The sequence below is a fragment of the Stegodyphus dumicola genome, chromosome 9, assembly GCF_044657685.1.
Source record: "Stegodyphus dumicola isolate Sdum_Otavi_A_Nest chromosome 9, ASM4465768v1".
NCBI classification, from domain to species: Eukaryota; Metazoa; Arthropoda; class Arachnida; order Araneae; family Eresidae; genus Stegodyphus; species Stegodyphus dumicola.
In genome coordinates, this window is record NC_140776.1 from 151273084 (window position 1) to 151297405 (window position 24322).

General features: G+C 36.3%; 1 protein-coding gene across 10 annotated transcripts in view; it reads left to right on the forward strand.

The window, feature by feature from the left end:
- Window positions 1–24322, forward strand: part of LOC118198748 (protein unc-13 homolog 4B-like) — a 130483-nt gene that overhangs the window by 61507 nt on the left and 44654 nt on the right. For all 10 annotated transcript variants that reach the window (XM_035370508.2, XM_035370503.2, XM_035370506.2 and 7 more), the window contains 5 exons: window positions 15181–15271; window positions 16581–16796; window positions 23010–23167; window positions 23739–23862; window positions 23959–24024. In XM_035370508.2, coding sequence (XP_035226399.1) covers window positions 15181–15271; window positions 16581–16796; window positions 23010–23167; window positions 23739–23862; window positions 23959–24024 — 655 coding nt within the window. The remainder of the gene's footprint in view (window positions 1–15180; window positions 15272–16580; window positions 16797–23009; window positions 23168–23738; window positions 23863–23958; window positions 24025–24322) is intronic.

Sequence of the window (24322 nt, forward strand, 5' to 3'; positions counted from 1 at the left end):
GCCACCGCACTCCTGGATACCGGCGCGCAGTGTTCCTGTGTGGCAGAAGTCTTTTTTAGAAAGTATTTTCGCAAATACCGCATATATAATGCGGATAATACAACAGTATTAGCGGCGCAAGGAGAACAATGTAAGTGCGTAGGTAAAGTACCTTTGTACATCCGTATCAAGGACGAACAAGTAAAGGTGATGTTTTTTATAGTAAAGAATTTGCAAGCAAATTTAATCCTAGGAATAGACTTTCTTTCAGACGCACAAGCTACACTGGATTTTAATGCAGCGTCCCTTAAGCTGACGATGAAACCAGTGCGTGTAGAAAAGGTTGAACCGCCAAGGTTAAATCTTGACCACCTGCCTAATGACGAGCAAGATAGAATCCGACAAGTGGTAAGTGAATTTGCTTCCTTATTTAGTGATATTCCAGGATTTACTCAGGTTACTAACCATAGTATTGACACCGGAGATGCATTGCCGGTTCGTCAAAAACCATACCGGTATGATAAGAATAAGGAAAAAATTATAGAATGGCATATTACCGATATGCTACGTAAAAAGATCATAACGCCTATCTCAAGTAGTTATGCTAGTCCGGTGGTTTTATGTAAGAAAAATAATGATTATCCTTTGGAGCATCCAAAAAGGTGGAGATTCGCTATTGATTACCGTAAATTAAATTCCATAACGAAATATCCGGTATATCCGTTACCGATCATAGAAGAAATTTTAAGGAACATAAAATCAACCAAATTTATGACGACTTTAGACTTAACGAATGGTTATTTTCAAATAGGGGTCAGGCCTGAGGACGTGCCTAAGACTGCTTTTATAACCAAGTCTGGCACTTATGCATTTTTGCGTATGCCGTTTGGCCTTTCAGGCGCCCCAGCAACATTTCAGCGATGCATGGACATTGTGTTAAGACCTGTTCTTGAAAAGTCCACATTTATCTATTTAGACGATATCATTATTACTAGTGATAATCTCGACCAACATATACAGGATTTAAGACAGGTGTTTTCTTTATTAAATGAGGCCGGTCTAAAAGTTAATGTCGAAAAGTGAAAATTTGCAGCCCCTGAATTAAAAATATTTAGGTTACAAAATATCGCAAAAAGGGATCGAGACAGATGAATCAAAAATAATCGCTGTACAAAAGTATCCGACTCCAAACACGGCAAAGAAGCTCTCTTCTTTTCTAGGACTTTGTTCATATTATAGGTCCTTTATAAAAGATTTTGCGGCTATCGCTGAGCCATTGTTAAAATTAAAAAGGAAAAAGGCAAGATTCTCGTGGACGGCTGAAGCCAATAGTGCTTTCGAAAAATTAAAACAAGCATTAACGCAAGCCCCTGTGTTGAAATTTCCTGAAAAGGATGAAAATTTAGAAATTTCAGCGGATGCTTCGGATTATGCGGTAGGAGCGGTACTTTCGCAAAATCAGCAGCCCGTGGCATTTTTTAGCCGAAATTTAAATCAAACACAAAGAAACTATTCCGCGACCGAGAGAGAGGCACTTGCAGTTCTGTTAGCAGTGCAAAAGTTCCGAGTCTATTTTGGAAAGGCGCCGATAACAGTATATTCTGATCATGCGGCGGTAACTAGATTGTACTCAGGGAAAAATTTATCCCCAAGGTTAATAAGATGGGCACTCAAGCTGCAAGAATATAATCTGGTAATCAAGCATACCCCCGGAAAGGAAAATATCGTAGCAGATGCCCTATCACGAATTGGGCCCACCAGCGGCCGAGCGGTAAAGATGCTGAACACTGGTAGTTCGGTCCGAGGTTCGAATCCCGCGAACGGGCTGGCTGCATGGGCGTTTTCGTGGTTTTCCCCATGTGTAACGTGTATACGAGCCAGTTTCCCTTAGAAAGTCCTCCACGAAAGGCATCCCTCCCCTTAGGCAGATAGCCCTAGTGTGCTTTGCCATAATTAAATACCAACCAACCCTATCACGAATTAAATTAGACGAACAGGGTAATACCGTAAAAGTTGCAATGCTGACAGCGTGTACAATAAATTCCCGAGAAACTGTAATAACCGAACTGGGTAAGGATTCTGAGTTTGGAAGTATTTATGAGTATTTGAAGGATCCTGAAAATTTTAGCCACCAAGATATTGTGGCGATAAGAAATAGGGCGGCCCATTACGAACTAATAGATGGTCTATTATTCTACACAAAAACTACGAATTCCAACAACGAATTTCGACCTGTTATCCCAGCTAGTCTTAGATTAAATATCCTGCAAGAGCTCCATGACAGCCCTTTAGCTTCTCATGCTGGTATTCGAAAAACTATCCAACGCGTACGCGAGGCAGTCTACTTTCCTGAACTGCAAAAGTTAACAAGGGCGTATGTCCAGTCCTGCCCAACATGTCAAGCCGTTAATTATATTAATTTCCGCCCGGCCGGGTTTCTAAATAGTATTAAATCCGAATTTCCAAATGAAATAATCGGCATCGATTTATTGGGCCCTTTCCCAAAAAGTCAGTTAAATAAAAGTCGCTATCTCCTTGTTATGGTTGATCATTTTAGTAAATGGACCGAAATTGTTCCCTTAAAACGAGCCTCCGCGAAATTAGTTACCGATTCTATTTTAAATAAATATATTTTAAAATACGGGGCGCCCCTAAAAGTTATATCGGATAATGGTCCTCAATTTGTAAGTAATATATTTGAAGACATGTGCCAAAAACTGGGCATACGTCATTTAAAAATGGTCCCGTATCGGCCGCAATCAAATATAGCGGAACGGGTCAACAGAAATATAGTGAAAATTATCCGTAGTTATGTTAAAAATTTTCATAAAAGCTGGGATAACTATGTCAATGAATTTGCTTTCGCCCTTAGGACCGCAAAACATGATACAACGGGCAAAACTCCTGCTGAGTTATTTCTAGGCAGAAAGGTTATAACACCGTTAGATAAACTATTTTATGTGCAACAAAGAGCCCCAGAATTTAAAATGGGTGATATAGAAAAACTAATAAAAGAAGCAAAAAAGAATACGGAAGTAGCACAAAGAAAACAGAAGTTATACTATGATCTGAAACGACGGGGAGTAACTTATAAAGTAGGGGATGAAGTTTTAAAAATCAAGCATTCACTTTCTTCAGCACCAGAAGATAAAACTGCCAAATTTTTTCCACGCTTTGAAGGACCATATGTTATAGAAAAAATAACTCACGCTGTTGTAGTGTTAAAGGCAAGAAATGGTGAAACCTGTTCCGCAGATATTGATCAAATTAAACCCTACTTCGATCGTAATAAAATGAAAATCTTTTCAGATCTTTTGCAGGATCCGGTACGGCAGACACCGCAGGTACAAGTTCCAGAGGTGGGAAAACGACAAGTACAAGGGCAAGCCAATGAGAGACAGAAGCAAGTGAAAAGAAAATTGCCCCGCGGAAAAACTGAAGGTAAAAAGAAAAAGAAGCCGTTCCACTGTCCAGAAAACAGAGTGCACGAACACCCCCAGAATGAAGAAGGGAGAAGGACGACGTATGTGGAAAGGACCGGGAGAAAGGACGGCAACTATAACCCGGCTGTGAAACGGAAGATTGACTCATCCGACAGAACTCTCCGCAGCAGTATTGACTCATCCGACAGAACTCTCCCCAGCAAAAGTCGCCGAACTGCGGAAGGGCCATCAGCGGCGGAGGAAAAAGTACAAGAAAAATTTGAACGGCCAACAACGAGGTCCAAGCAGGATCACGACAGAAGTTTCCCGGTTCCACCAAGACCAGCTGCCTTCAAACGGCCAAGACCACAAGCAGAGCACAAAAGGAAGGTGTTCAAGGGTGGCCGTACTGGTGAAAAACGGAAGCTTCCAGAGGAAAGCACTGAAGGGCGAGCCCGTACAAGAAGGAGGATCAACCAAGCTACTATCAGCTATACTTTTAAAGACTGGGCCCAGAAAAGGATGTCTGAATATTACAAAGATAAGTAAAATTTTATGTTACTTTACAAACTTAAGTTAATCTTTCATTCTTACTGCAAGTGGCAGATTTCAAGAAGTTTTACCTCATGCGAGGTCTACCTTTATCGCCAAAAGGGCGAGAAATGAGTTGTGACCGATTTTCTTATTATGTTTTTCAATTACTCGCGCGTAAAACTAAAGTTGATGTATAATAGCGTTGTGTAAAGACTTAAATATTGTAAAAAGTTATTGTATAAATTTTATTTAAAACATTCTAGCAAGAAAGAAGTTTTAGTCTGAAAGACTTTTTGAAATGTAGTATTATTTCAATGTAGAAAGAATTGGCACTTGCTTTGAAAAGAATAGAAGTTAACAATGTACTACTAATGTATGTTTTCAAATGTGTAAAATTAACGGCATGTTGATATGTTCTTGTATACATGTGAACTGTTATTTTGAATGTTAAGAAATACCGTGATATGGTAAAAGTGAAAGTAATGTTAAAAATTTGTTATTCGTGTGACTGTAAAGATTAAATCATGGTGAATATGTGTTAAAGGTTGAATGATGTAGTTAGGCTCTCTGACGCTACACTTTAGAGTTAGCCACTTTCAGAATAGTACCTCAGGGTTTAGAGTTGAAAGTAGGGTGTGTTAAGAGGTCTCGTATGTTGAATTTTAACACGTTAGTGTTTTGACTGTAGGAGGAAGTGTGGCACACGTAGACAGAAACACATACGTGTTTGGTGTTCTTTTACAACACATGTCAGAGAGCACGGGGAGAGATAATTAAAATAGTCATGAATGAAATAAGAATGTTAAGAGAAGTATATTCTATATGTTAATTGCAATGTCATTCTGTAACATTTCATTAAACTAGTTTTCCTTCCAGATCTCTGGAAGGAACCAGAATTGAATAAAGCTCCTGTTTAGATGCAGTACAGATGAAAAAAAAAAAAAAAAAAAAAAAAAAGATTGTTGTATATCCCGGGAGCTGCTATTGTAACAAATTTCTTTCTTTTAAATTTTCTAGTTTCTAGCTAAGTTATGATTGTAAAAGGTTGGCCTCGCGTTAGTTTTTAGAGCTAAAAGTTTTCAACAAGGTCGTTTTAGACCTCAGTTTCAAACAAATTAACTCTGGCGGGAAGTATGTAAGGATCTTAAGTTTTACTAACGTTTATTTTATTTTAAATCTTTACTATCACTTCTTATTTTCTACTTCCGGCCAGAATTATAAGCGTGAAGGATTTTATGCAAAGTTGTCTGGCGAACGCCAAGTATTGAAGTGTGGCCTTTTTGCCAAGCAGGAGAGAGGAAGCAGTGAGTTCGAAGCAGGCCGCTTACCTTAGAAGTTACGCAGTTGCTATTTGCCTTCCAGGCCAGAGGTTTTAATCCTCTTGATAAATTAAACGTATTGTAGTGTTCACAGTCTCTGTGCTACATACGCTTCCTGTTATTATAAGGCCAATCTTATTCTAAAGTTAAGTTAGAGTTTAGTTTTATTTTTATACCTTTTACGTTAGACCCCGAGTGGAGGGTCATTGTATTCCGAAGTACGGAAGTCATTGTATATAAAGAAAAATAAAGGGTCTTGTATACCCTTCGTCTGTATCCTGTCTACTTACTACAATTAGTGAACATAGCTTTAGTAAGCTCTCTGTTCCTAGTCAGGTCATTGTATGTTTCCGAAGAAGGTTAGAAGAAACATTGAACCTGATAACATGACACGATTCAAACTCAGAAACTTGTGATGCTTGAATAAAGTTTTACCTCTCGTACTTGGTCTCGCCGCCCTGCATGTGAGAATAATATTGCCATACTTCAGTTTCTTTATTTCTATATTTTTATTCAGTCAGTCAATTATTTATTAACCATATTAATTTTAATATTAGATTGCTTGTTGTTGATTCTGATATTCACTTGATGAAAATTATCTTAAAGTTCACCCGCGCAGAATTTTTTTTGATACATCATGTAGTAACTATGAGGTCTTTTTTCAGAATGGCGAGTTTAGAACATAAAGCACGTTGTGTTTAAGAATGAGCAAAGTATTTATTTGTTATTACTATGCAGCGTGTGTTTCGAAGGAAATACGATAACCATGCCACCAGACCGTTCTGCAATGGAATCGGCTAAGATTGCTGGTTATATGTCTAAAGGTAAGAGCCTTAGGTGGCCTAGCGTTTTTAATAAAGCGATACAGAAGTTCAGAGCGTATAAATCTACAAATAGCGACTAACTATTTGGAAGATTTTTGTGACTGCTATTGCAACTGAAACCAAGCCTTTTGCACATGCTGTAACATATAGAGCCAAGTGATTGTATCAAGCATTAAGAATTTTGTAATGGCATGCAAGAAGCATTAAAAGACAACGATTTTTTGTCCTCGTCTAATAGTCATGTAAATCATGTGCATATGGGCAAAAAAGCGACGTTTTAGTTGTACAGAATGACAAATTGCAATATGTCTTGATATGGGGTTGGTTCGTTAAATAGAAACATGATTCACCTCAGCTGCAGAATGAAACACGTCGCTATGTGAATCATGAAATCCCAGTTGTTGGATTGATCGACCTAGGAAAGATGACGTAAGACATTTCACCAAGATCTCACGTTCAATAATTTTTTTCCTTTGAGGTTTTTTTGAAAACAGTGTTTATGTGGCTTCACTATCAACATCATTGGAAGAGTTCCAAGATCGCATTAGAGATGCTTTGGCGATGATCAGCGAAGAAATGTTTCGATGTGAAAGTACCACTTAAACAGCTATGCGCGCATCAAATTTTTAGAGTATTAAGACTAAAATTTGGAGGACTTTTAGCCCGGAAGGGTTATATTAGCCTCGAAACGGCATTTTGCGACGAATTTCTATAAACGTCTGTATCACTTTTCAAATTATTGCCCCCAAATATTATAACTCTGTATTTTATTAAAAAATTAAATAATGAAGCAATTGCATGAATGTATGTATGAATGTATATATGTTTCTCGCATGAATGTATGTATGTATGTTTCTCGCATTGTGAAAAACGATACATAAAGCTATCAAATTTTTAATAATGTACTCCTCCACCCGAACATAGGCACCTGGAAGCCCGAATTTTGGTTTTCGAATTTGTTTTAGTGTCTGTTTCATATTTTTTAAACATTAACGAATTTTTGATTAAGAGACACAACAGTTTCAAAGTGAGCAGTGGCAACACACTGTGCGGAATACAATATTTTTATCATCAGCGCGCGAGACTGTTTTTCGGATATGATCTAAAGATATGATGTTTTTAAATATTTTTATCCCAAAGGGGCGTTAGCCCAAATGCTCTCGGAACTTGTATGCATGTGTAAATGAGAAAACGCCCTTTTAGGCGTATTGTAAAATCTGAATGCTTTCAGATTTTATTTTATTTATTTATTTACTTAATTTCATGTAATATTTGTTCATTTTTATTTTACTTGCAACATGTTCGCAATCCGATGAATTATTTTTGATACCTCTGTTTCTATTATGAAGGTAAGGCAAATAGTCATGCTTTTGGGCTTATATTCAGTGATGTTCTTTGACTTCACTTTGATTCTGTTAATAAGATTACATTAACCAAATGGCCAAAAAAGGCATACATATACTGTATTTAGTTGAGCATTTCTTCCCCTTGCGTACTTTCCTCCTAATTTTCCAGCATAATTTTAGAAACATCTGATTTACGGTAAAAATGTATGCACAAATATTAAAGATTTTTGCTTAAATAAAAAGAATATTATTGAAATTTATGAATTCCTTAAAGTACACATTATAATAACATTATTCTGTCTTTATATTGTGCTTTTGAATATACTATGTTTATTACTTAAGCCATCTCTTCAAAAATAGTACATACTACGAATTTTCTCCCTCCTGACTTTCAAGCTATAAAATGAGTAGGAAAAGGGAAACAATACCTGAGTAAATCACGGTATACACAATGCTGATCATAAAATTTACTATTTCTGGTATAACAAGTAGTAGGAACTCATTTATTGTATATGTACAGTATAAAGGGAGTAGGACATGATTAAATTTTCTGATGGTTTGGGATACACAATATGCAGAGTTCTGTGCACAGATCTATTACCTCTGGCAACAACAACGGTTGTAATTCAACAGAGCATAGAGTCGAACTGAGCTTGGATGACAGAGATGGGTCCTTCATTTCATGCAGCTTCATCTCTATGCCTGGATTCATCAATCATAGTTGCTACACTAATGGCGTGTTAATCATTTAGCAACTTTTCACCAAATGTTCTCTATGGATGAGAGACCTGGAAGTGTTGGCCAGGGCAACAATCGAATACTTTCTGTATCGAGGATGATCACGACAGCATGGCCAATATGCGATCAGGAATTATTTTGTTGAAAGACATCGTCACACAGGCGGTTGAAGATAGGGCAAGAACACGAACCTTAATACGTCAAAAATGTAACGGCGGTTGTACACTTTACCGGCTATGAGAAAAAGAGATATCCGAAATGATACCCAATGGCAGTTCAACCCGTATGACGATGACTAATGCAAACTGGCAACGTTCATATTCCTCGGTGCTTGTACACATGGATACGTCCATGATAATGGTGGTAGGAGTTTCTATTTATTAACAAGGTATAACCCGAGCTTTCCACAAACAGCCAAAGTCCAAATGATGTCGTTGTTGTCCAAATGCCGCTGTGCAATCTGCTCATTTATACACGTAGACTGCGTTACTGATAACTACTTTAGGCACATGCGCTGAAATGCAGTCACGTGCACATCACAGCATGTAGACAACATTCATGCAAAGTTGACATTTGCTGCATGCCGCCTTCGCGTAATAGTAATTTTAAAGGCCAGTAGTGTATACACTGGTGTGCAAAAATTAAAGACGAAGTCGAAAAATTAGCATATCAGCTGAACGAAGAGGCAGAGCGGACAGAAAGACCAATCAGGAGATTAAGTAAGGTGATGTACGGTAGCAAATGCGCAGATATGCAGGTAGACGTAATGGGGGAGTGTCTGAGTAGTATAAGGCATGCTGTCGGTGTAAGATCAGTATTTCTGGAAAAGAGATTGCACGCCGTATAGCAGTTAAAATCACGCCGAGTTGCTGCCTCAGCGAGAAATGGCGAATAATCAATCTGTTAGACGACATCTGGATGCTTTTACCCGAGGTCGAATCATTGGGAAGTTGGAGGAAGGCCGCAGTGTGACAAGTGTGGCTGCAGAGTTCGGAATTGCTCACAGCATCGTTTCACGACTTTGGAGACAATTTAAAACTACAGGAACAGCTATCCGGGGGTTTAGTAGTGGTCTTCCACGAGGAACCACACCCGCAGATGACCGGTACATTGGCTTACAGGCCAGAAGAAACAGGCGGCAGACAGCGGAAGAAATCGCTAGACACACGACACAGGCGACTGGACGACCGATATCGCGTTTTACCGTGGCCAGAAGACTGCACGGTGGTGGTCTGTTTGCACGACGCCCTGTACGGTGTGTACCTCTAACGCCTGCCCAACGGAGAACGCGTTCTCTGTGGTGCCGGGAACACAGGAATTGAAGAGACAATGAATGAGGACGAGTACTCTTTACAAATGAGAGCAGATTCAGTCTGAGTAGCGATTCGCATCGCATACTCATCTGGAGAGAGCGGGGAAGCCGCAATCATCCCTCGAACATCATTGAAAGGGACAGGTATTGAGGTGGCGGTGTTCTCGTTTGGGGAGGCATCATGCTTGGTAGTCGTACAGACCTTCACATCTTCGACGCAGGTTCAGTCAACGGGACCCGTTATTGTAACGAGATTCTTCTTCCATATTTGCGTCTTTTTAGAGGCGCTATGGGTCCGTAGTTCCTTTTCATGGAAGACAATGCACCATGTCATCGCACAGTAGCTGCCGAACAGCTCTTAGAGAGTGAGGATATTGAACGTATGGAATGGCCGGCACGATCTCCGGATCTCAATCCCATCGAGCATGTATGGGATTTTCTAGGCAGACGCTTGGCAGTTCGTACCTTACCACCAGTAACGATTCCGGAGCTTCGATTGGCGCTGCAAGACGAATGGGCAGCAATGCCTCAACAACTCATTGACACCCTCATTCTCAGCATGGGCAGACGCTGTGAAACCTGCCTAGCAGTCAGGGGAGATCATATTCCCTATTAAAGACCGGATGTTTCTTGCTGGACACCCATCACAGGGATGTTTTTGCTTTCAGTCGCATTGCGCTCCATGCTACTTTTTCAATAAAGCTTCTTTTTATCCCTCTGATTTCTCTTTTAGTAAGTGTTGCTTACATTACTCATGTCCTTACGTATTGGGATTCTTACGGTATTAAATGTGTTGATTTGGAAAGCTTTTGTACAAAGTTATATTGAAAAAAACCGTCTCGTCCTTAATTTTTGCACACCAGTGTATTTGATACCTCGGAATACGTCAGTTTTGAAATACGTCTAACATGGAATACGCCCCGTTTGCATGCGAAAATTTTTATTTGATATACGAATCGAGTTCGATGAATCACGATTGAGTACGCTTCACTTATTTATCTCTTTCGAGACAATGCTACGACTGCTTATGAATGTCAGTACGCTTTTTGGTACTATTCAGTAAATAACTTGCGCTTTGAATTTTAAAGTGTAAATCTTCTATAAATTCATTAACAATGAGTTTTAGGAAAGTTATTAAGAAGAGTATAGACCTGAAGAAAATTGTGAGGATCACTACGGAAGTGAAAAAAAGAGACTGCTGAAAAGTATGAAGGTGGCATGCTTATCCGGAACTTGGCTATTGCATACTGTATGCCGTATGCCAAGTACGAATGTAAATAACACCAAAGACACTATGAAATAGGTTAACGTTGCGAAGGGAATGAAATAGATTACCAAAAAATAAGAATACGTTAGAGTATGTTAAGAAATTCCTTCTGATCTGGATAGCAGAAAAACATTTTTGTACAGTATCACATACTGTGCTACATTTATGTGCTGTATATATTTCAGCGACTGCATTTGATTTGAGTATTAAACAGTGTTATAATAAAAACAGTAGGGTAGTTTTATTAGAACGAATTAATTATTTTCCCTTTATTTCTTACTGTAAAAGTTTGTTTCGTGTACGTCCAAGGATCTGGAAGCGATTATTGACGTATAACCAATATATGTAACCAATATATGTAACCAATATATGTAACGCAAAATAAAATAAAAAATACGTTTAAAATTTATCACATATTCAATTCGTAATAAATCACATGTAAAAACAAAAAACAAACTAGAAGCACACTGGCAAACTGCAAGAAACAGTGGAGCGAAATATGCCCAAAACCAAACGTGAAATATTACACTCATGTCCATAAATTAAGGATAATTCGGAGTCACGCGGAAATCGAACTCTAAAATAAATATATCACCTGTAAAATCACTACACACATATGCAAATTTCAGGAAGTAACCAGATGACACCGATGGTAAGTCACAATGACGAGAGTGTAAGAGAGTGATATATAAGGAATACAGACAAAGAAATAAAATTGTTCTCAGGCGCTTTATAAACATTTCAGTGCAATAACCGAATAGTTATGACACAAAGGACGCATTTGGATGATTTTTTACGGGGTAGAATCATCGGCCGTCTGGAATGTGGGCGTAACCAACTGGAAGTATCAGACGAACTTGGAATTGCCCAGAGTGTCATCTCCAGGCTTTGGCAACGATTCCAAGATGATGGTAATGTGGGTAGACGTTACAGCACAGGTCGCCATAAAGTTACAACGCCGAACGAGAACCGGTATTTGGCAGTTACTGCCAAAAGAAACAGGCGGAGCACAGCCTCAGACCTGTCTCGTCAGCTCTCTTCAGCCACTGGTACGACAATTTCAAGGCAGACCATGTACAGACGCTTAGGACAGATTGGTCTATATGCTCGTAGACCTGTCAGATGCGTTCCCCTTACTGCAATTCACTCTCGCCTGCGGTTAGCCTGGAGTAGAGAGCATGCATTGTGGACACCATAAGAGTGGGCTTGTGTGATGTTTTCCGACGAGTCCAGGTTTAGCTTGCAGTCTAATTCTCGCTGGACTTTCATATAGAGAGCTCCAGGTACCCGTTACCACCAAGAAAACATCATTGAACGACACCGTTACGGTGGTGCAGGAGTGCTCGTTTGGGGTGGAATTATTCGGGGTTCCAGAACTGACCTGCATGTTCAAATTGGAACCATGACAAGCCAAATCTATCGGGACATCATTCTGGAACAACATATACATTTGTTTCGGGGCGCCATGGGCGCACAATTTGTGTTTATAGATGACAACCCCCGCCCTCACCGTGCAAACATCGTAAGCGAATGCCTTGAATCGGAGGATATCACGCGTATGGACTGGCCAGCATTCTTACCGGACTTGAATCCAGTAGAGCACGTGTGGGACATCGTTGGCCGACGAGTTGCAGCCCGTCAACCTCCTCCTACATGTCTACCGAAACTTCGGAGAGCATTACTTTTTGAGTGGTGAGATCCCCCAAGATCAGATCGATAATTTGATACTCAGCATGCTTAGGCGTTGTACGGACTGTATTGCATCGTCTGGGAGACATACAATGTATTAACAATCATACCAACCATGCAATATTGGTTTTTTGTAAATAAGTTTTTTTTGTAATTTGCTCCAGGGAGAAAAAATCGCTAATTTTTTAAATAATATCACACATATAGCATCTTTTTTTGCTCTTTACCTTTTGTTTAATAAATAAGTTTTACAAATAAGTCAAATTTGGTTTGCTTCTAACTCTTCCTTTGCCTGATTTTGCATTATCCTTAATTTATGGACATGAGTGTAAATTAACATCTTTCGCTGCATCGTTCATCCGGGTTTGGATGCTACAAAAGAAGTAAATAAATAAAGTAGCCTATTTCTGATCCGGAAAAGACATAATTATCGTTGTTATGGACAAACACACATATATTACCGGAGTCTCTAAATTGATAAATGAAGGCCCATACTGCTCGATCCCTAAAGATCCTTCAACTTCGGACCTCATGAAAGTAAAAAGTGCTATTAAATCTTCCCACATTCTGCCAACTCACTTGAAGAAATCACTCATTCCGCCTATTATTAATTGCGCTAGACTTTATGCTCTTCCAAAAGTCCACAAAACCGGTATTCCTTTTCGACCAATTGTTTCCAACATAGGTACTGCTTCATATCCTTTGGCCAAATATTTGGTTTCCAGATTTTCTCCTCTACTTGATAACAATATTCACACTGTAAAAAATTCTGTTGAAGTCATTGATAAACTTAAAAATATTTCCCCACTTCGTTCCATTATGGTTTCATTTGATGTCAAATCATTGTTTACTAATGTTCCGGTCCAAGGAGCACTAAATTGTCTTGAAACTAGGCTTCGGGAATTTCACTTCACACATACTGAAATTAATGAGTTGGTTTCGCTTACTAAAGTTTCTCTAAGTCAAACCCACTTTGTTTTCCAAAATGCATATTTTCGTCAAGTTGAAGGATTGGCTATGGGTAATCCTCTCAGTCCGGTACTTGCTGACATTTATATGCACTATTTTGAGATGAAATTATTTGATAAATTATCTTTTCGTCTTTGGATTCGGTATGTTGACGACACTTTCGCACTTTTTGACGGTTATAAAGAGGATTTATCCGAGATTCTATCTATCATGAATTCAATTGATCCAGCCATCCAATTCACTCTTGAAATTGAATCCAACAATTCCCTCCCCTTCCTCGATATTCTTATAATCCGCAATGAAACCGATTTTAGCACCACTGTGTACCGTAAACCCTTTGCAGTTTGTTTACCACCCCATGCCAAGTCATGCCACCCTGTTAAGCAAAAAATGGCTTCTTTTTACTATTATGTTTTCCGCGCGCTAAAAGTTTGTTCCTCTGAATCTTTGCTTACCAATGAACTTAATTATTTGAGAGCAGTTGCGATTGACCGTGGATTTTCTCCCGTGATTATTGATAAAGCCGTCAAAAAATTTTCAGATTCCCATCAAAGAAGACATTCCACTGTTAGAAATAATATCAATGACCTTGTCGTGCTTCCATTTTATCCTTCTGTTAGCTATAAAATTGCACGGATTCTCCAGAAATTCAATTTTCAAGTCGGTTTCTCCCCTATTAATAAAATTCACCCTTCGATTCTAAAAGATTGCGTTTCTGTCTTGAATTCTTGGGGAATTTATAGTATATCATGTCAGTGTGGTTTAAGATATATTGGCCAAACAAAAAGAGCGTTGAAGTTTCGTATCAAGGAACATGAATCTTATGTCAAAAAAGGGGAAATTAACAAGTCTTCAACAGCGTATCATAGCTGGACTTTTAACCATAATTTTGATTTTGGGTCTGCAAAAATCATCCAAAAGGCTTCTTCCATAGGCGAATTGGATTTTCTTGAGGCTTTTCACATTCACAAAGATTTAGAAAGTTTAGTTAATGATTTGAAGTCCAATCCAGTCCTTCCTAATGCCTTTAAAATTCTACTGTCTTAATTCAATTATTTGTGCCGATAGATGGCGTTACCTCCTCGCACTTGGTACTACCAGAGGGTATAAAAATCCGTTCAGTGGTTGCTTTCCATTATTTGAAGTTCAGATTTTGAGCGTAATGTGCATTTGCCCCTCGCTCCCTATTTTAACTTCGCTAATATTTCTTTATGCTTGATCAGACAGCCTGGCTCAGTAAAAGTAGGCGACCAGTGCAACTCTGATTAAAAATCTAGTTATAACCACGTGCAGTGCTGATAAGCACCACGTGTTTCTGTGATTCCTATTTTCTTCTTTCTATGTATTTCTTTCTCCTGATGAGGAGGGACCTTTAGCTGCCCTCGAAATCGATTGAGTGTTTCATTATACCTATGCTAAATATAAGGTTGTTTTTTACGATTTTGACATAAACTAAAGTTAAAAATTTTAAATAATCTTAGGAAAATATTAAAAGTAATCTGTTTTATTGGAAGGTTTTTTGGATAGTTTAGGGCATATTAGCCAAACCTTTGACCATTTGTAGACTTTTGATGCCTCATAATAACATTAGGTGTTTTAATGGCTTTAAGTTTAAAGTTTTACCTCATAAAACATTAAATTAAGCTATTTCGATTTCAGGTTTTCAATATTAATTGTGCTGAATGAATATATTCGGTAATAACAAATTAAATTAAATTTTTATGTTTATTAACAATTATCTGCTTCATGCTGCGCGATAATTTTATGAAAATGCTTTTCAGAATTTTGGAGAAAATTGCCAGTTTAAAAGTAACTGCTGAAGAAACTGTATACAAGCGAAAGTTATTACACTGTCTTGATCAACGAATTCAGGTATTTAATTTGAAATTTTTAATATATCAAGTTGTATCAGTTATTGTCTTGATTATATATCGGTATTCGGGAGAAGAAAATAAACTTCATTTTAATGAACAGATTGTGGATATCCTATTAATAACACATCATGTTACTTTTTTATTGCTGTCTTTGCACCATAGCTTTTAGTTGATTGTAAGGTTGTAGGGTAACCGGAAGATTGTGTTTAAGTCCTGCTGACCTTACTAGATTGATAGCGAATTATTCCTGAATCTGAAACAATCAAATGTCGGAAAGTCGGAAAGATAAAATAATCTTTTTATTTAATCTTAAAGTGCACAGAAAGGCACGGCTTGTTCTATAAACGAACGTACGCTACTTTCGGGTATTTAAATTAGCATAACAAAAAGTTAAATTTTAAATGTAGATATCGTAGTCGGATATTACACAAAAAATAGGCTAAGTAAAGTAGCTCAAATATTCAGCTGCGCATATTTTTAAACGTCGGCTAGCAAGACGCTAAAGCCAGAGTACAACTTAGGCCTAGCTGACGAAAGCTAAGTAACAGCAAGACTTGGCTACCAGAAGCTCTAATCTAAACATTCAGCTTAAATGCAGGAACAACTAATTTAAGTTCTAGTAAAGACTACAGAAAGGAAAAGTTATAATAAAAGCTTAAAACCTAATGGCTAATTAACATAAAATACTTTACTTTACATATTCTATTAGATCCAACAAAACCATGCAGCAAAATGCTATTAAAAATTTACCTGCACTCTTCAATAATTTGATTTAGAACTTAAGCTCACTTAGTTCTGTAAATTAAAAATCGACATTTAAAGCAAGGACACACTTCAAAAGAGAAACAACGTTTTATATATACTATATGTATATACATATATTATATTAGTCTTATATTTCGATAAGAGTCAATGGGAAACAGAAAATTAATGCATGTGGACTTAGCTTATTTTTAACGGATGGTTTGTTACTTCTTATCTATTCCAAATTGTATACAATGAAATTACGTGCTGTTATGGATAAAAACAATTCTTAGATATTGCGATATAATCTGCTGTAACTATTTTTATCCCGTGCGTTTTATCTTTTTGTATTTCTGTAAAAGTTTTGTGTTATTCTCAAGGTTTGTGACAGTAATTTTTTTCATCGCTTTGCAATAAACAAACTCAACTTTTTCCTGACAAAGCCTGGTTAATCTGCCTCCTGTTAATCAGGAATTGACTATAATTTATTTTAAGATTCTATGAAAGCGTAAATGCATAACAAGTAAAAAAATAATGTTCATAAATATATTTTTTTGACGCAGTGTGAAGTGAAGAACTGGTTGACGAAAGAATTGGAGAAATTAAAGCTCTCTGGTAAAAGCACAGTTTTGAAGGATACCGAAACCTTGACGAAAATCGTAAAAGATTTAAAATCGTATGTGACCATGGCTATTGACGTCACTGCTTCTGAGGGAACGCTATTCGAGGATACCGGAATATGCTACTTCGAAAGTGTGTCTCAAGCTGTGGATGAGAAGGTAAAATTAAATAATCTTTTTTTTTTCTTTTCATTCAACATTAATAACACCCCAATACATGTGGATAATACGTCCCAAAATTTAAACCCCATTATCTGATACGGCAGATAATATCAAATCCTCTGTATAACAGGATCCTTATTTAACATTCATAAATGCGATAAAAGTTTAGTTGATTAATTACGCATAGTTCAGAATTTGTCAGTATTACACGACATAACAAAATATGCATTGCAAGCTGCATTTGAGATGCACTTCCTGTCTTTTTCTTGCATGAAAGTAAGCGATTTTGAGGCTTTAGCTTAATTATCAAGCTATAGGTTAGGTTATTGGAAAATGGCAAAGCACACGAGGGCTGCCTGTCTAAAAGAAGAGATGCTTTCATAGAATACTTTTCTGAGGGAAACTGGTTCGCACTCACGTTACTTAAAGGGAGAATTACGAAAACTAACCACGCAGCAAGCCTGCTCTCCTGAGACTGGTCACGACTCGAACTCCAAGATTTTAAACGCTCGGCCACTCGTGGGAATGACAAGCAGTAATAATACAATGAAAAATTTTATATTGAATCTTATCATATACGATTTTAAGGTATAACAGAACAATAAAACATATATTAGGCAAAGAAACAGTCTTATGTTGGCGTAGATTTTATTCAAGACTCGATTTCGAAGGCAAAGAGAAATAGGTCCCTCTTCAACAAAGGTAAAGAAATCTGCAACGAAGGGAAAGCCACTTTGTATTTATACCCAAAAGGAGTAAATCTAAGAAGAAGTTAGTTCCATCTGGCGGCAGAAACAGAAATGAAAATTGAAAAATATGTTAGTAGAATTTTAGAAGCGTTAGGAATGACTGGATTGAAATTAGGCATTGACTGAACAAGATAAAACTTGTGAATGTGAAAAGCTTTAAAAGTTTTCAATATTTTTTGCGAAGTCAAAATTATTATTAAATTTCTAAGTAGGATTATAACTTAGCCTTTTTGGGCATACAATTCATGCATCTTGATGCGTAATTTTAACGCTCTTTTAGTTTGACCGTTATATCTCAAACCACACTGGCAAAAAGCTCTTTTCATTGGTGAACTAGATTTTCTTGAAGCTTTTCACATTCATAGAGAATAATCTTGTCCAGGTAATGATTTTAATTCCAATGTAGACCTTCCTAAAGCTTTTAAAATTCTGTTAACTTAATTTTTCAATATTCGTTACGATTTCTGCCAACAGATTGCGCTACCTTCTAGTTTGATTTACTCCTTTTTGGGTATAAATATAACCCTGTCCTCTTCGTTGTAGATTTCTCTGCTTCTGATGAAGAGAAACCAATACCTGTTTGTCTCTAGTCTAGAGTCTTGACTGAAATCTACACGCAACCCAAGGTTGTTGCTTTGCATAATTTCATGTTTTACTTTTGCGTATTTCTCTTCTTTCTAGAACAATAAAAAAGTATGTTTTACTTTTGCGTATTTATCTTCTTTCTAGAACAATAAAAAAGTATGTTTTACTTTTGCGTATTTCTCTTCTTTCTAGAACAATAAAAAAGTATGTTTTACTTTTGCGTATTTATCTTCTTTCTAGAACAATAAAAAAGTATGTTTTACTTTTGCGTATTTATCTTCTTTCTAGAACAATAAAAAAGTATGTTTTACTTTTGCGTATTTCTCTTCTTTCTAGAACAATAAAAAAGTATGTTTTACTTTTGCGTATTTATCTTCTTTCTAGAACAATAAAAAAGTATGTTTTACTTTTGCGTATTTCTCTTCTTTCTAGAACAATAAAAAAGTATGTTTTACTTTTGCGTATTTATCTTCTTTCTAGAACAATAAAAAAGTATGTTTTACTTTTGCGTATTTCTCTTCTTTCTAGAACAATAAAAAAGTATGTTTTACTTTTGCGTATTTATCTTCTTTCTAGAACAATAAAAAAGTATGTTTTACTTTTGCGTATTTCTCTTCTTTCTAGAACAATAAAAAAGTATGCTTTCCATCAGAGGTCTGCGTAAGCAGTGAAAGTCTCTAATAATCTTTGCGTATTTATGCTTCAGTAGAATTTTTCATGGGAAAATCGTATGAATCTCATTCGAGCTATTGTATTTCAACCTTTTGTATCCGTGCATGTTTTTTAACGAATAAACGCTTTATATTTTTAATGTTAATGTTTCTTTTCACCGCGATAAGTCGCAAACAACTGAGATATCAATATATTAATTCAGCAGAAAAGTGACATGGCAATGCATGTGTTGATTTCGAATTATTTCAACAAGGAGTTGACAACTTGTTAAAAATGTCATAATCTCCTTTCAGTGTTTAAAAAAGAAAGGGAAAGCATGTATTTCATACTTTGGAGAAGAAATAGAAATTATTGATTTTCGTTATCGTTATGAAAATTTCTCTTCTTCATTTTCTGCCTCTCTTCTACTTCTAATTTTTGTACTTTTATTGAAATTTCATCGATTATATCGAAATGATGGAAAGAACTACGCATTCTTGGTAGAGATTACTTGAAACATTTCTGCGTTAAGCTAATCTCCACATTTTTGTTGGCATGTGTAAAATACAAGGTATCTCAATATAGCTAAATTTCTTGACCAAAAGTATATATAGTATTTTTAATTAGGTAATATGCTAAAACTTAACACTTTCCACTCGAGAGGTGACTCTCAGTTATCACTCAGTTAGACGTGATAATTCAAGCTGTAACGATGTTTATTTAGGTTTGTCTTGGGCACTATCACTTCATGAGTGTATTCAACAATACCTGCGTATAAAACAATTGCCAGTCTTAAATCTTAAATACTTTTTTTTTTTTTACATTTATTATTATATATGCGTCTTCGATGTTGGTTCGAACTCAACATTTGTGGCAACAGGGAAACTATTTTCGAAGAGACCAGTAAGCATGGAACACGATGAAGGAAACAGTTCAAATGAAAATCAGTTCGAATTTTCATTAAAGAAGAAGGAAATTACGTCTATACATAAAGATTTGACATTAGAAAGGAGAAAAACAATAATGAATTTAGTGATGAAATAAGAGGTGTAAGAAGGCGAAATATCAGCGCTAATAGATAGTATATGCATAGACATGTATAGATAGTCTAAGTATAGATAATCATATGCATGCAATATTTATATGAAAGCGATAGTGATTCCGCAGAACGTACAGAAAATTCAGATTGGATAACGTGCACAAAATCCGAAGAACTACCGCAAAGAATACTGTTTGTATACAATGAAAGAGCCATAGGACGTAAGTACGTTTTCAGAGATAAAAGAACCATTAGATTTCTGTAAAGTCATTTTAAAGTTAGCCGTAAAAAGTTCACCAGATGTGGAAAATCGTCTCGAGTTGTTGATTCTCCTGAGCGAAATGGCCCTCGAGTGCAAAAGTTAAATTACGTAAAGTATTAAATTTTGACTCAAACTTTTGCATAAGTAAACTGTAGATTTATAAAAGTTCCCTTTTTGGTAGATTTTATTGATTTATATGGAATTTCAGTTTCAGTTTATGCTTGAGTTTATTGATAATAAAGACTAATGAATGTTTTACTAACAAACACTTTACAGTTCTGAAATAATTTTCTATAAAAAGCAAAACAACAACAACAACAAAAAAAAAAAAAAAAAAAAAAAAAAAAAATCTGAAATTTTTCAGATTTTAAATTACGTCCAAAGGGGCGTTTTTTTAACGTTTTGAGTGTTACCTTTATTTATTAAATATCATGTTCTTTGCACTTAAACCATAAAATTCAGTTCAACAGCAATATCGCAAAATAATGTTAAATTAAGCATATCTTTAGAATTTCCGATATACACAGTCTCGCGAGCTGGAGATAAAAGTATTTTTTTTTCTATATAACGTTGCCATTTCTCGATTTTAAAGCATTGAGTTTGTAAATCAAAAATTCGTTAAAGTTTTACAAAATATAAAATCTATAATAAAACAAATTCCAAATTTGGGATTTCAGATGCCCATATTCGCAGTAGGATTTCGTCATTCAAAATTCGATGGCTCTATGTACCATTGTTTTATCACAATGCGAGAAATAGACAATCATTTATGCAGATTTTTCATTATTTAATTTCTTCAAATATAATGCAGGACTCTAACATTTTGTGGCAACAGTTTGAAAAGTGAACCGACGTTTATGAGTCCGACGCAAAATGCCAAAACGAAAGCAATAGTCCTTCGGGACTGAAATTCCTTTGGACTAAAAAAAAGATCTGAAATGTTTCAGATTTTAAATTACGTCCAAAGGGGCGTTTTTAACATTTTGTGTGTTACCTTTCTTTATTAAATATCATGTTCCTCGCACTTAAACCATAAGATCCAGTGCAACAGCAATATCGCAAAATAGTTTTAAAACGAGCATATCTTTAGAATTTCCGATACAGAGACTCACGCGCTGGAGATAAAAATGTTTTTTCTGCACAACGTTGCCATTGCTCGCTTTGAAATCCTTGAGTTTGTTAATCAAAAATTCGTCAAAGTTTTAAAAAATAGGAAATCGATCATAAAACAAATTTCAAATTTCAAATTTGGTCTTCCACATGCTCATATTCGTTGGAGGATTACGTTATTCAAAATTCGATGACTCTATGTACCGTTATTTTATGACAATGTGAGAAATATACATACATTTACGCAGATTTTCATTATTTAATTTCTTCAAATATAATACAGGACTCTAACATTTTATGGCAACAGTTTGAAAAGTGAACCGACATTTATCCGTCCGACGCAAAATGCCAAAACGAAACTAATAGTCCTTCGGGATTCAAATCCCTTTGGACTAAAAAAAAAAAAGGCTACTCTGCTTTTCTGTTAGACATTACTTTTAAACCAGTTAAACATTAGTTTTGCAAAAGAAGGAGCATATCTTCCGATAGCACTGACATTTCTACCAGAAACGTCTCTGTACTTTCCGGTTTTCCATCTAATCATAATCCAGAAAAATGTTACACGAAATATTAAAAAATATTTCCGAATTCTCTAGTGGCCAAATGGATAAGATGATTGAACATTAGTATTTAATCCTGCATTCGGCTGCTGATGAACAATTTGACTGTACGTCATTCGTAATTTTCTGCAGGTGTAACATGAATATGAGCCTGTTTCCTTAGAAGATCTTGTAGGAAAGTATCTTCATAAGCCCTTCTATTTTTTTTGCTTAATGAATTATTCACCAAACTTCTAGATTTGCTCTCTTGAATATGAAACATGAGTTGAGTGTTATACTGCCATTTAAGAAACTCAAGAAACTAGCAAATAAATGTGAGAGGGAAACATAGCTTGAGAATGAGTTAATGATTCGGCGATTTGTGTGTTCGTACTCCTTCAGGGCATTCACATGTTTCTGGCAAGAGTTGGCAAAATTTTATAAGGTTTCAGGTAAAACGAGTAGTCACGATCCTATAGATGGCGGAATGAGATGGATAATTGTCGGTAGATTAGAGGCAAATCACAGGCCAGGGGGCTACAGAGCTCAATGAAGCGCCAGTTTCTTCTACAATTCGTAGAAACAGTTTCAGGACACTAAATGCATATCGAAAAGACCTGGACAAGTTCAACCAAATTCACAACGACAAATGAGGATCGTTATTTGGCACTTTCAGCGCGGCGATCAGGACAGCTACAGCTTCACAACTTTCACATGAGCTACATGCTATATGACGCACGAGTTATATGACGGTTTGCCGAATAACAACACACTGCTGTTAAACCACCGAGTTTATTAGTCAAAACATCTTTAAATTCTCACAAAACATGAAATAAATGTAAACAAAATCGAAATTCAAAATTGAGCTCCGAGGCGTACTTGTTTGTATGGAGTAATACCGTATGCATAAAACCTGATGGCTGTAGGTGCCACCCATCTTTCCACAAAGCGATGAACATACGCACATATGTGCATACCTGTGTACATGCATGCATGCCTGCAAACATACAAACATGTTTTTAAAAGGCACAGTTTACTTCCATTTCTAATTAAAGCAATATTATATTTCCTTTACTGGCTCAAATGAGCATTGTATCAATATTTAACATCGCTTTGCTCTTTGTTGCAAAATTTCATATGTATCATTTATTATTCCAGGAAAAAAATAATTGTGTTTTGGGTTTGATTACTTTAATCTATATTCTACGCAGATTTGAAAGTATTTATATAATCCAGCATTTGTAAACTTTTAATTGCGTTATTTATTCGTTACAGCTCTATCCAGTATGTCAAGAAGTTATGGAATCTATGGATGTCTACCAACAGTGTCACCAAAGCTTCCACGTCAACATGCGCGATAGTTGTGCGGCTTCTCATGCTTTATACCTCCAACTCAAGAAACTGGTCCATTTCTTAAAATTTCCTCAAAAATCGTAAGTTTTTGGATTTTTGAGTAAAAACCTGTAGAGCTATTAGGTATTTTTGAAGCACGTCAATATGCGCGATAATTGTGCGGCTCGCATGCTTTTTACCTCCAACTAAAAAAAAAAATGGTCCATTTCTTAAAAGTTCCTCAAAAATCGTTAAGTGTTTTGAATTTTTGAGTAAATACCTGTAAAGCTATTAGGTATTTTTGAAGTACGTCAATATGCGCGATAACTGTGCGGCTTCGCATGCTTTTTACCTCCAACTGAAGAAACTGATCCATTTCTAAAAATTTCCCCCAAAATTGTAAGTTTGTGAATGTTTAGGTAAAAACTTGTAGAGGTATTAGGTATTTTTGAAGCAGGAAGTTGAAGAAATTAGCAATGCCCTCGCCGAGACGGGAACCTCGGACCTCTCGAATACGCGCCGATAGTGTGCTGACCCATTACAAAACGAAGGCATGCTAAGAAGGCGGAAGAAATACCTTATAAACCTTTATTTTAATACTTTTGCTTCAAATATTTATTATGACTGATATTAAAGTAAGCAGAACTTTCCACTTTTACCATTCTTTTCTAGTCCTAAACCTCTGAAGTTGGAAGACTATAACAGCGTGTTTGCTAAAGGCTTCATGAATTTACTTCAAGTTTTACAGTCAGAGTGTCACAACAGGATTAAAAGAGCATTTGAAGCCGAAGCTAAAGTACGTTATATTTTATTTAGTAGCTTCATTCATTATCCCTTTTATCTGGAAAAATGGAATCATACTATTTATCATATTTTCTTTTATCTTTTAAAGGATATTGGAACGAACGAAGAAAAAATTCTCAGTTCTTCTGTGATCGCTCTCAACTGCATCTGTACGGTAAGATCACTGATCCCCATTGGCGGGTTTTCCGGTCGCCCCATTTGTGTAAAGCTTTCAGTTTAATAAATTTTTAATTAGATAAATTTTTAATCAATAAAGAAATAATATATAATTAATTAAGGTGTAACAAATGAAACGTTTTAGGCTATTTGTATATGTTTAATATAACAAATGAGGTACTTTTCCGTTTTGCCGGTGCAAGCGATAAAGTCGCCAATAATGGTACAACCGATGCCAAACGAAATATTCTCGCTGGTAACCTTTTATGCCTCATTTTCAAAACAAGTCGCAGCTT